The sequence below is a fragment of the Plasmodium vivax genome, chromosome 10, assembly GCF_000002415.2.
Source record: "Plasmodium vivax chromosome 10, whole genome shotgun sequence".
In the NCBI taxonomy this organism is placed as follows: domain Eukaryota; phylum Apicomplexa; class Aconoidasida; order Haemosporida; family Plasmodiidae; genus Plasmodium; species Plasmodium vivax.
Window position 1 is genome coordinate 69,848 of NC_009915.1, and position 12,032 is coordinate 81,879.

General features: G+C 39.2%; 3 protein-coding genes across 3 annotated transcripts, besides 25 other annotated features; 2 read left to right on the top strand and 1 right to left on the bottom strand.

Annotated features, from left to right (window-relative positions):
* Positions 1-562: 562 nt before the first annotated feature.
* Positions 563-593: a microsatellite.
* Positions 594-671: 78 nt separating this feature from the next.
* Positions 672-701: a microsatellite.
* Positions 674-693: a microsatellite.
* A 320-nt stretch (positions 702-1,021) lies between the features above and the next one.
* Positions 1,022-1,061: a microsatellite.
* A 141-nt stretch (positions 1,062-1,202) lies between these two features.
* Positions 1,203-1,237: a microsatellite.
* A 459-nt stretch (positions 1,238-1,696) lies between these two features.
* Positions 1,697-1,716: a microsatellite.
* A 26-nt stretch (positions 1,717-1,742) lies between these two features.
* Positions 1,743-1,781: a microsatellite.
* A 161-nt stretch (positions 1,782-1,942) lies between these two features.
* Positions 1,943-1,966: a microsatellite.
* A 167-nt stretch (positions 1,967-2,133) lies between these two features.
* Positions 2,134-3,756, top strand: PVX_079755 (phosphoenolpyruvate/phosphate translocator precursor, putative; the record flags this gene model as incomplete). The annotated part of the gene is made up of 1 exon (XM_001613609.1): positions 2,134-3,756. One exon carries the CDS (start codon positions 2,134-2,136, stop codon positions 3,754-3,756), a length of 1,623 nt encoding a protein of 540 aa, XP_001613659.1.
* Positions 2,520-2,562: a microsatellite.
* Positions 2,856-2,880: a microsatellite.
* Positions 2,949-3,009: a microsatellite.
* Positions 3,093-3,115: a microsatellite.
* Positions 3,150-3,172: a microsatellite.
* Positions 3,707-3,741: a microsatellite.
* An 887-nt stretch (positions 3,757-4,643) lies between the features above and the next one.
* Positions 4,644-4,711: a microsatellite.
* A 627-nt stretch (positions 4,712-5,338) lies between these two features.
* Positions 5,339-6,144, bottom strand: PVX_079760 (hypothetical protein, conserved; the record flags this gene model as incomplete). Its single annotated transcript, XM_001613610.1, has 2 exons — positions 5,339-5,713; positions 5,842-6,144. The coding sequence occupies 2 exons, from the start codon at positions 6,142-6,144 to the stop codon at positions 5,339-5,341; spliced, it is 678 nt and encodes a 225-aa protein (XP_001613660.1).
* Positions 5,965-5,999: a microsatellite.
* Positions 6,063-6,106: a microsatellite.
* A 1,401-nt stretch (positions 6,145-7,545) lies between the features above and the next one.
* Positions 7,546-7,571: a microsatellite.
* Positions 7,572-7,865: 294 nt separating this feature from the next.
* Positions 7,866-7,942: a microsatellite.
* A 420-nt stretch (positions 7,943-8,362) lies between these two features.
* Positions 8,363-9,764, top strand: PVX_079765 (hypothetical protein, conserved). The gene is made up of 2 exons (XM_001613611.1): positions 8,363-8,633; positions 8,834-9,764. The coding sequence occupies exon 2, from the start codon at positions 8,870-8,872 to the stop codon at positions 9,194-9,196; it is 327 nt and encodes a 108-aa protein (XP_001613661.1). The 5' UTR covers positions 8,363-8,633; positions 8,834-8,869; the 3' UTR covers positions 9,197-9,764.
* Positions 8,595-8,614: a microsatellite.
* Positions 9,652-9,677: a microsatellite.
* Positions 9,765-9,843: 79 nt separating the features above from the next.
* Positions 9,844-9,868: a microsatellite.
* Positions 9,869-9,877: 9 nt separating this feature from the next.
* Positions 9,878-10,001: a microsatellite.
* A 536-nt stretch (positions 10,002-10,537) lies between these two features.
* Positions 10,538-10,628: a microsatellite.
* A 432-nt stretch (positions 10,629-11,060) lies between these two features.
* Positions 11,061-11,091: a microsatellite.
* Positions 11,092-12,032: the final 941 nt, after the last annotated feature.

A 12,032-nucleotide genomic window follows, 5' to 3' on the forward strand; every position in this document is an offset into this window, starting at 1 on the left:
CAATCGCCGCGTTGGGGGGCATGGTAACGCGTGGAATCGGGGCGCTACATTTTAAAAAAATTGAGAAAACACAAAAAAAAAAAAAATCAACTAACCAGCTAACCAGCTAATCAGCTAATCAACCAATCCAACCACTTCGTGCTATAGAACGCGCCCAACTGTGAAGGCTAAAAGGTTACACAAAAGTGTGCACTATAGAAAACGCCAAAAATGAAAAACCACGGTAATACAAACATCATGTATGCGTCAAAGTACACGCTGAAACGGCGCTACTAATGGGGCTAACGAGGGACATGCCACAACGTTATTTTCCCGATCGTGCACACATTCTGAGACGAAAAAAGAGCGAAAGTCACATGGCACAAGTTTAAACGTGAACAAGGCGAATTATGGACGTGCAAAAAATGTTCACTCCTACACGCGGCATGCTTTCCAAATTTTGTTTATTTCCCTTTCCCTCCTTATTTCCATCCACACTTAGTGCATGCATATACACAAATGTGTATGCTAACAAATGGGATGCCACTTTAATGCTAACAGTGTGCAAATGCCTCACTATCGTTTTGCGAAGATTTAGCAAATGTGTGTTTATGTTGGTCTGCATCAGTTTGCTCGTTTGCGAGAGTTTGCGGCGTTCGCTTTCTCATTACACTCTTCCTGTTCTGAAAAACGTTTTGCACATCATTTCTTTTGTTATTTTTTTTGCTGCAAAAATGGCATAAAAAACGTTTTGGAAGAGTTTTTTTTTTTTTTGCGGTAAATTTGTTGAAATGTTAGCGTCTTTTCCGCTTGCCTTTTCCGTAACCTCCAATTTTAATTTAATTTTTGCAATTCGTATGTCACGCGTGCTACGCCCTCTCCGCAGGCATCGAAGTGAAGTCACACTCGCAATGTCCCGCATTTCCTTTTCCACACATACACAATGTGAATGGGCCAATGTGTATGATGCCCTTTCGTGGAGATGTTTCCACGGATATGTTCGTATCCCTAATAGCATAGTATCGCATCGCGCAAAGGTTTTCACTTTTTTTACACATGCGCATTTTCCTCCGCGCGGCATTTGTTTACTGTTCCGTTCAAAATATATTTTGAAGAATGCAAAAAGGAAAAAAAAAAATAAAAATAAAAAAAAGAAAAGATTAAACTGCTTTTGTTTTCAAATAGGCGACATAAGTGCTACGCTTAAGTGTTACTGCGCTATGCGTGTCACTCCAGTATAAATAAGTTTCTCATAGGTATATCGCCATACCTGTTTCTTTTTTTCCTCCACCCTTTGCGGTTGCTGTGTTTTTTTTTTTTTTTTTTCTTTTCATACATTTACGCTTCATTCAATTTTTTAAATCAAAGGGAAAAACTAAGCAAAACGAACGTGCGAGCGGCATGATTCTCACAAGAAATACGCATTTCCCCGCATATGCGCGCCACTTGTGTTAGTTTTTACCTCATTGTTCTCCCCCCTTCATGCTTTCACCACACGCCCATTGTACTTGGCCAAATCGTTTTAGCAAACCGGCACATGCGCTTGTATACATACAAATTTGCTTCCTCTTTTGTGTGACTGCATGTTTATATATATGTGTTTTTTTTTTTTTTTTATTAAACAAGAATGCACAACTTGCATACAGTTTCCCTCGAGCCGAATTTGAAAGGCGAACTTTGAAAAGATAACTCTACGCCACTGTTTTGGAAGTGGGGAGAGCCTTTTTCTTCCCCCATGCACGTAGCCACACATACACATGTGCATATTATATGTATGGAAAATCTTCGACCAAACCTTTTCCCCCCGCGGTGGTCAAAATAGAGTGACAGTATAAACTCCGCATGGCCCATTTGCGTTTATACAAATGCATGATTTGTTTTTTTCTTAACCTTTTGACATTTTAAACTGAAGACACAAAAAGGGGAAGATAAATACAACAGCATAGGCCACATCGTAACAACAGTGAAGTAGCCCTTTACAAGAACAATTACAGTCATAGGGGTGATAGCAATCCGAAAGGAAGAAGAGACAGACGCTTCTTTTTTTTTACGCGCCCCCCCGTTACTTCCCATCGTAACCAATCGTGCAAATGCTTATGTAATGAGACTACCGCAACAGAGCAGAAAGAAAAAAAAAAAAAAAAATAAGCAAAAATGAATGTTCTCATCAGAACGTTTATCCTCACGGTTGTAATCAAGACGCAACTTATTTTGGGAAGGAGTTTAATCTACGAGAAGCAGAGCTATGTTCCGAAGGTGTACGCTAATTTGCACGCCGCAAACCCCAGTGAGGTTGTGAGGAAGGCGAATAGGACGTGCAGAAATGTTAAGAAGAAACATTATTTTCCCGATATTGGCAGTTCTTCTAATCATGCCAGTCATGACAGTTTCGCCAATCGCCCGAGCAGCACCCCCCTGTTCATTAACAACTACAAACCCAAGTATGAGAAGATAAAGCGGGCGGGCACATCCAGCTTCCACATCTCGGATGCCCACAACTACAAAGTAAAAGCCAATCAACATGTGATAAACGCATTGAACAAAAAAATAAAGGAGGGAATGTTTTCCCTCTTTAATGCTGCAAATAGAGACACCAGCATTTACAGCAGCGATTTTGAAAGTAATAAAATTATAGATGACATTACCCCCAGTGATAAATCTCCAACTAGTGGGAAGGAAAATCCAAGTGCATACGGGAAAGAAGTCCTAGGAGATAACAACAATGTAGGGAAAGGGGCCAACCAAAAAAAACCATGTACCTTCTTAAACAATGTGGTCGAAGGAGGAAAGACAGTGTCCCTGCTAGGGCTTTGGTATGTATGTAACATCTTCTACAATATTGAAAATAAAAAGGCATTAAATTTGTTAAATTTGCCCATTACAATTGCGATAGCGCAAATTTATGTAGGGCTGCCAATCTTCCTAATTCCCTGGGCCCTCAAATTGAGAAATCAACCGGAACTATTCTACGATGAAGAGGAAATGAAGAAAATAAACCTCAGTGATAGAAATGTATTAATAAAGGCATTACAAAAGTATGTGCTCTTTTTAAAAAAATATAGTACTATAATGAAGCAGAGTATATACCATGGGTATGCCCACCTCTTATCCGTTATAGCCATGGGGGCTGGGGCAATCAGCTTTGTACACATCGTTAAAGCGTCTTCACCATTATTTGCCGCTTTCTTCTCATATTTCTTAATGAACAATAGAATGTCTGTTTATACTTATTCTTCCCTCCTGCCAATCGTATTTGGAGTATCCTTAGCGTCTATAAAGGAACTATCATTTACCTACAAAGCGTTATATTCAACCCTGTCAGCCAACGTACTTTCAACCATGAGAGCTATAGAAGCAAAAATTATGATGGATAAGAATCTCGAAAAATTAGGAAAACATTTAACTCCTGAAAATATATTTGCTCTTCTAACTCTATCCTCTGCAATATTTTTGACCCCGGCTTTATACCTTGATGCACACAAGTGGAAAGATGCCTATGCCTACTTGATGGAAAACAAGGACGTTTTAAAGGTACTGGGAAGACACGTACTTATGTCCGGTGTGTGGTTTTATCTGTACAATCAGTTATCCTTCATTTCGTTAAACAGATTAAATCATATTACTCACGCCGTGGCCAGCACAGTGAAGAGGGTTTTCTTAATATTAACTAGCTACTTCATTTTTGGAACGAAATTTTCCTTTCTTGGGGGACTTGGCTCAACTATGGCTGTAAGTGGCACTTTCTTATACTCTCTGGTAAAGAAGAAGTGTGGCTAGTTTTTTTTTTTTTTTTTTTTTTCAAAATTGCAATAATGTAATGCAATGCAATGCAATGGATTATATCCTGAGCAGTCATGCATATAGTTCCCAAAAAAGAGGCGTCTCCCCCTCACTTATACATTTCTACATGCCTATACCTCTTGTTTTTGTTGTTAAAAGAGGGTAAAATAGTACAAGTTGTGCGCACTCCACAGCTGAATGTTACCCACGCATATTCGTATATATAAGTCGCGCTTATATTTACACGTGGTGGAAGCGCGCCGCCATTCATCCTCTCCACACTTGTGAATTCTCCTTTATGTATAAAATGTGCCCATTTAAGCACCTTTTTTAAAACACCTTTATGCCAGGCCGGCATAAATAGCCCTGCGTGCCATTTCTGTCGAATTTTTTCACTGTGCCAGCCCTCCTATCTTCACACGTGTGCGTTGTTAACATGTATGTGCTGTTAACACGTATGTACTGCTCACACAACTGTGTCCCCCCCATGTGCATGCCCCTCGCATGCATTATATACACATTCGAATTAACAGTTTGCAAATTGTTAGCTACCCCCCAATTAATGCATTCCTTTCGCGCATACAGTAATTGTTATTCTGTTTATCACTTCACCAGCATTCGCTTTATATTTTGAAAAATATTGCACCATTTTTTTCGCAAAAGAGGACTTTATAAATATGCGCAAAAACGCATAGGGTTAAATTGTTGTAAATCGCCACGGTGTTTTCCTCAATCGGGTGTAGCGCCCCATTTATGCGTCCACACAGGCATTTTCCACGTGCTATTGGCTACCCACAAGTGAAGCTCCCAACGTTGGGGTGTCTTAGCAAAAATGGGGGAGATAAAACAGTCCACCGCTAAAAACTGCAATGGCAACAGCGATGCTCCAATTTGTTGAACCTGCCTCTTTTCATTTCGGCGCAGCGTCCCCTCCTCTTCCTCAAAATGTTCCTAACATTGTAGCACAACATCCACCCTTTGTGGCGATACCCTCGCGTCAACCAAAAATTTCACTAGGACAATTTTGAAAAATATTTAAAATGTGAAGTTAAATGGGTGCGCCTCCACACATGTGCACACCTTGGAACGGCGCTTTAACAAGAAGAGCACACATCATTATCACAAAAAAAAAGAAAAATGGAAAAAAAAAACGTGAACACTCAAACAATTAACTTATGTTTCGAATTGAAAAACAAACACGACGTAGGACATGTAACATATGACACAATAAATTCCGCATCTCGTATGACAACGTATTTAAATTGAGGAAGGCAGGGAAATAAAAAAAAAAAAAAAAAATACCCTCGGGATGTGCACATTAAAAAAGTAAAAACGCACCTCAGCATTATTTGATGTTAAAGTAGCGGCGTGGATAAAACGGAGAACAAAAAATTCTTCGCAACGGATTATGGGGCTGGTCTAGCAAGCAATATGCAGCGGCAGCGCGGGGTTTGTCTCGCTCGACTTCATTCCAGTATGTTCCTTTTTATTCCACATTATTTATTTTAATTTCATTCCATTTCTTTTCATTCCGCTTTCCAACCAGCAGGCCATGCCTTCCAGTCCCCCCCCCTCCGCGCTACAGAATAATTATGAAAAGAACCAGCGACGTGGTCAACACGGCAATAATTACGTACAAAAAATAATTACTGGTATTATTTGTAACTCTCTCGAAAATGTTTCTGTTCCTGTTAAGCAAATTGTTCGTCTCATCGACATCCCTGTCTATATCATCCAGCAGTTCATTATGAACCCTCAATTCGTTGTTTATATTGTAGCTGATATTTTTTAAGTTGTGTGTAGTGCCTTCCAGAAAGCTCAGCTGCTCATCTTGCAACTTCATCAAATTCTGCTGCTTCAGGAGTAACTCCTCTTTGTTTAAATCGTTCAAGTATGAGCCATTCTCGTTGTCCATGTCGTTCAGAAAATCCATGTTTATGTTGAACGAGGCATCCTACAAAGGGGGAAAGAGACCCACATAAGGGGAAGCACATATACTATGCAAATATACATAGGAATATACACAAGGGGGTGACATTCCTGGGGTCACCCCCGTGCGGTCCGCCGCATTCCAAAATGTACCTCCTCATTGGTAGAAGCGAAATCCTCATACAAATTCATTATGTCCCTTTTCATCTTTTCCAGGGTGGACACTTTGTACTTATATTTGGATTCGTTCTTTATGTACTGTTTGTCGTTCTTTATATAATCATTATTTAGCTGATGCTGTAAAAATCTAACACTCTGATTAAACTCGGTTATTTTTCCTCTTAAAATGGCCCTGTTTTTCGCCTTCTTCTTCTCCTTTTCATTTTGTCTTAATATCTTTTTAATTTCTTTCCCTGTCTGTACGGCCTTCTCATAGTCCTTATCCCACAAATCCATTTTCTTGTAGATTTATGTGCATGTGTGTTTGACGGGTAAGCAAAATGTCCTTGCATATGTTCCCGTGTGATACTCTTAATTGGGTCAAATTAGAAATGTGCTAATATAGCGGTGTAATATAAGCGGTATGCATGTGAGTGGTAAGTGTGGCATCCCTTCCCTTTAACCCTAATTTGCGTTGTACATGCTCTATGCGCATTGGCTTGTCCACAAACGCGAATAGGGGTCTGTGTGGGGGCGGTATGTTTATGCGGAGGGGAAGAGTCGCCACTACGACTCATCATCAAGAGATAAACACCTCTAGGTTGATGACGTTGGGAATTCAGCCTAAGTGACCCTGCGCGGTGGTATTATGCTAAAATTAATCTACTGGGTGAGTAAGAAGATTCCCTCTCGCACGACGTACATATGTACATACATGTACGCACGGTAATGAGGCAGGCGGGCAGGTACAATATCTGCCAAGCACGTTCTGACTCGCCGTAAAATTACAGACGCGCCTTCTTCCTCCTCTTCCTCTTCTTTCACGAAAAACCTGGCTCTACATTATTTGCGCTATTTTTACCTCTTAAAAAAAAGCTGCTTCGTTCCCTTGTGCAAAATTTTGAACCTCGTAAAAATTGCCCACAAGTGCGAATGCGGCGTATACGTTAATGAGCAGCACAAGTTGCGCGGCCGCTATTCACCCATGGGGGATGTACAAACGCACATACGTAGATAAATATGTGCACGTGTACATGAACACATATTTATATACGTATGTGCGTACCCTACGGGGAGGGGCCGTCGGCAGGGTGTGCCACTTGCTTGGGAAAAGTACCTGGCCGCGATTCGCAAATTTGTTGTACGTACTAGCTTGCCGCGCAAAAAGTGCCTCCTTCAAATGACAAATGAGGAGTTTCTAATTTGGGTAAAACTTAAAAAAAAACGTTCATCAGGGGAAGTACATATATTACAAGTTACATGTTACATGTTACATATCTTTGTACATCAAAATGGAAGAAAAAAATAATAAATAAACGCGGCAAAGTGTTATACCGCTTCGCAAAATAGCTTTATCTGTTTTCTAATTTTTTTTAGCGATCGGAAATTATTGCGCAAAAATGAGTTCGTTCATAATGGAGATTCGAAAATGAGTAAAACTACGTAGTGGTAAAAAAAAAAAAAAAATGTGCAATGTTATCACATTTGCGGTGAAAAAAAAAGGTCAAAAATTTTTGCCATTTGTTAGTGGTTCACTTCTATGACGTTTCTCCCACTGCGTTACGTCGTTACGCCGTTATGCTGCTGCTTTTTATACGCCCCCCTTTTTTTTTGTCCGCACATGAGGGTAACCTTTTTATATATGCTGTGCCAACCCCTTGGTGCAAAAAGTTCTATTTGAAGGTGCCTCAGATGGGAAGTGGTAAAAGACCAAGTGCCAAAACGGAGCATGGAGCACATATACCAATCTGTGTTGGTGCCCTTTAAATTAGTGGACCGTTCTGGAGCAGTCTCCGAAGTACCGAAACGGTGCTATGCACATCACATATGTTTTGGTGTATTTGCCGTTTGATATGCCCCCATTACATGTGTGCCTAAACAGGCATATATGAAGCATCGACTCGATCCTATATCTGAGCAGTTAAACGTCCACCTATTTGAGCTTACATTTTCTCGGCCCCCTTTTTTTGCTCCTTTCAATTTGTTCACCTTTTCTTCTTTTCATGTACTTTCGCCACCACCTAGTGGTTTAGATGTCACGGTTTGGTCCCGTTAGCTCTGTGGACCTCCCCAATATGTACACATACGGAAAAAAAAAAAAAAAAAAAAAAAAGAGTACAGCACTGCGGTGTTCTGAGCTGTGCAGTACAACACCACACAGCAGACGGTTTCCCCCATCCCGGTGTACTCTCTACAAGTGGATGTTTTGAGTGGCCAAATCGACTTATGTACCCCTTTGATATACACATAAATACAATTTGGTCAATTTTGTATCCGTTTGGTTAGAGGAAAACTGGTTAGTTTTGCAAAATGTTAAGTCCACATGCTTACAATTCACGCAATTTAGTTTTTTTCTTCTCACCTCTTGGGCATATACCAACATGGCGTGCAAAAAAAAAAAAAAAAAAAAATCACATGGCTGCTGCTACATGCATTAAAAGTTTTTAATTTTTAAAATTAATTAAATTGGTTTACGTTAAACGATATTATTTTTTATTTTGTTTTTTTATTTTTTATTTTATTTTATATTTCATTTCACTTTATTTTTATTTTTCATAAAATCACAAACACATTTTTTTTCTCCCGTATGTCACATAACATATGATCCAACCGTACAAGAACACACCAAAATTGAAAAGTGGAAAAACACTGTTTTTATACGCTTAACAAAGGAAAAGGCATTTTCCCCACATTTTGCATTTCGCAATTTGCTAACCTTCACTTTTTCCCAAAAGGCCTTTTGGCGTCACAGCTGCACTGAAGTGAAAATTCCGAGCCATACTCAGGTGGGTGACCAAACCGCAGGCTTCACCCCCCTGCGTTTGAGCGAATACGTGAAAAAAATGCAAAGGCCAACACAGATATGCGTGAAAATGACAATATAGGCATGCGCCTAAATGGGGAACGCTCATATGTGCGACTCTACAACGCGCATAGGTCATGTGCAGGTGGCTTTTTACACAGTGCTGCCAATTCCCATTCGCAGGAACCGCTTTCCCCCAGGAGTAAAAGCCAAGGAAAAATGAAGAAGGGCAAGTCGAAAACCAAAAAAAAGCTTCCCAAGGGCCAGGAGAGATACATACCGACGCAGGAAGAAGTGGAAAAAAGAAATGCAGAAATTACGAGGAAGCAACAGAAGGAGGAACCCGAGAAGACCTCAGAAATGGGGTCCTTGGGCGGTGGCTCAATGTGCGTGACGGACTCTCAAGTACATAGCTCAGAAAATGAAAAGAAGACTCCTAAGAAGAAAGTCAGAATAGTGGTAGACGAAAAGGTAAAGGAAAAGGAAGCCAAAAAGGAGAAAGAGGAAAAAAAACCAAAGAAGGAGAAAGAGGAACCCCCCAAGTAGGGTTTTCTTGGAGGGGATATCCCCCAAATGAAGTCCCCATCCTTGTTTAGGGGCTCTGTATTTTTATTGGATCCTCCCCCTAATTACGTGGAGTTGATCACCTTCTTCGAAATTGTTTCTCCCTCTTTTTACCTCATTGTTTACCCAATGCTTATCAACCAGCGCCCCTTAGGGGGGGCGCAATTGTACATTAGCTATTTTTGATTAGCAAATTTTTTTCGCATTATTTTTTTCCTTCACATCTGTACATTATGAAAAAAAAAGAAAATACAAAGCGAGAGAGAAGCTACAGAGAAGTGTTAGCTCTTCCGTCATAAATTTTCTGTAGTGTATAATTAGGGTTCACCACAGCTGCGCAAATATGTATTTGTCGCAGAGGAAGTTACGTCCGTTTAAGCCATTTTTTGAGACATGGTGTGATTTCACGTCGTGCCGTGTCTTTTTGTTTTCCGTTTTTCTATCATCATTGCAATGCATATTTATACGCATGTCATTGTTACATTGTGAGAGGAGTCTTCCTGATATGTGTTTGCATCAAACCAAACCGATAGAAAAACCGAAAATAAATAAAAAAAATGGTTACGGACGTAATGTAATAAGGAACGTGCCACGTGGAAGCGTAGGACAATGTACCTTTGCTTAAGGAGTGTCTCACCCTTTAACAATGTAAAGGAGAAGACCCTTTTAAATGGCCTGAAGGGAACATCTCCCCATCTACAACATCATCATGTGTGAAAAGTGCATTCCGTTTGAACTCCATTTCGGAGAGGGATTAAATATACTGTACGTTCAGCTTTTTAAAAGAAAAGGTGAAAGGGGAACGCTTGCTTAATTGCGAAAAGGGGGAATGATCATGTAACCGTTTCTCGAATGCTCTTCACAAATTTGCGGAGTGAAGGTGAAAAATTGTACATACATATATGTACATCTACATATGTGCGCTTGTACCCCGTTGTACACACACGAGGATGCTCTTATACATAGTAGTGTTAAAAAAAAAGGCCACACTTTAATGGTAAAAAGGTGAGGTAACCATTTTTGTAATTTTTACGTTATTTGTTCTGCCCCCCTTCTGTTATTCCGTTACTCACAAGGGAAGATAAAGAAACTCCCGATTTTTAAAAAAAAAAATGACCTTTTATGGGAGGTAAATTACTCTTTCCCCCCTTGAGAAGAACGTCTCCGTATAGACAATTTTAGTAGGAACTATTTTCCCACTTAACTTTCTCAATATGGACGTAAATTAAAAGGCCTTATGGACGTGTGGGGTTGAGATTTACCGGCTCGTTTTTCAAAAACGTTTAGCATGTCTTCTTCATTTCATGAAAGGTTCTCATTCGTACATAAAAAAGAAAAAAAAGAAAAAGCAAAAACTACAAGACATAGTTACATAAAATTTGCAACCCATTTTTACAATTGAGCAAACGTACATAATACCATACGTTTAAAAAGAACAGACTTATCAAAACAAAATGGTGACCCTTGCTCACATTAAATTCCATTTTTTCCGAACGTTTATAATTACTCTCACCCTGGTACCATATTACGCATTAACTGCGAATTCATAAATTTGCATATAACGCGTAATAACTGGATCAGCTATAAGCAAAATCTGGGACTCCCCACAGCAAGAGAGCACTTCAATTTCTAATGACACACGTTTGAACATGCCTACACGAATGCATACATGTATATGTAATGTTTAAGAGAGCTTGTCACTCATCTTAAAACCCTGAAATGGGGATAATTGCATTTACGGAGGATGAGTCTTTTTTTTTTTTTTTTTCCCACGTTTACGTCTTTTCATATATATATTTTTTTTTATTCATCGATCATTATACAAATGCAACGCCGTTAAAAGGAACTGTAAAATGTTCGTGTTGTTTATTTAAGGCCCGTGAAACATAACTCTCGCGAATGACATATGTTTCTATGCAATGACAGAGCAGTCTTAATTTCTCTTTACTGTACCGCATCAGTTAAAGTACATTTTGTTTTACTCAGCTTTATTTTGCCTCGTTTTGCGGCATTTTTCGCTACTTTTCGTAATTTTTCGTCTTTTCGCTACTTTTCAAACTTTTCGTACTTTTTCGCACTTTTTCGTTATTTTTCTTTATTTTCAGTTATTTTTCGTTTTTTACCGCATTTTTGCGCCACTTGCTTAGTGGTCTACTCGAAGAAAGAAGCAATAAAACAAACCCGCTAACGAGATTATACTTTTTTTTTTTAAATATGGGTATAATCCCGCCATATTCGCGTTCATTTTTTCAAATTGGGCAAAGTTAACCATTAAAAAAAAAATCCCGTTTTTAAAATCGTTCATTTGTTTATCCTATTTTTTGAAGTCCCAAAATTTACATTAATATCACAGTATTAAAAAGAAACAAATTTGTGTTTTTTTTTTTTTTTTCAACCTGCGGAAAAGAAAAGCATAAAATAAAAACTTACGTACAGTCCTACATTTTTAAACCCTACAGTCTGTTCACCGTTCGCTATTGATTATCTCGCTTAACGTTATATGTATAAATATAATACATATAAAAATACTTATACTTACATGTAGCATGTGCCAAACTTTAACTTTTTTTGCCGTTCGCGTTTTTATGACCCATTTTTTCCCTCTTTAACTGCGCATACCAAACCAAAGTTTAAATTTTTACTCAGTTGCGTCACTTTTCCCCCCCCCTGAACATTTCTTTGGGAATACAAATCACCGTTTTGGGAAGGTCCAGGAGGGAAAAAAAGAGCAATTGCCCTACGTTTCGTGGCCGCATTATCCCGTACTTATATGTACTTCTACGTATAAGTACGTGCGCGTTTTGCAACTGCATGGATA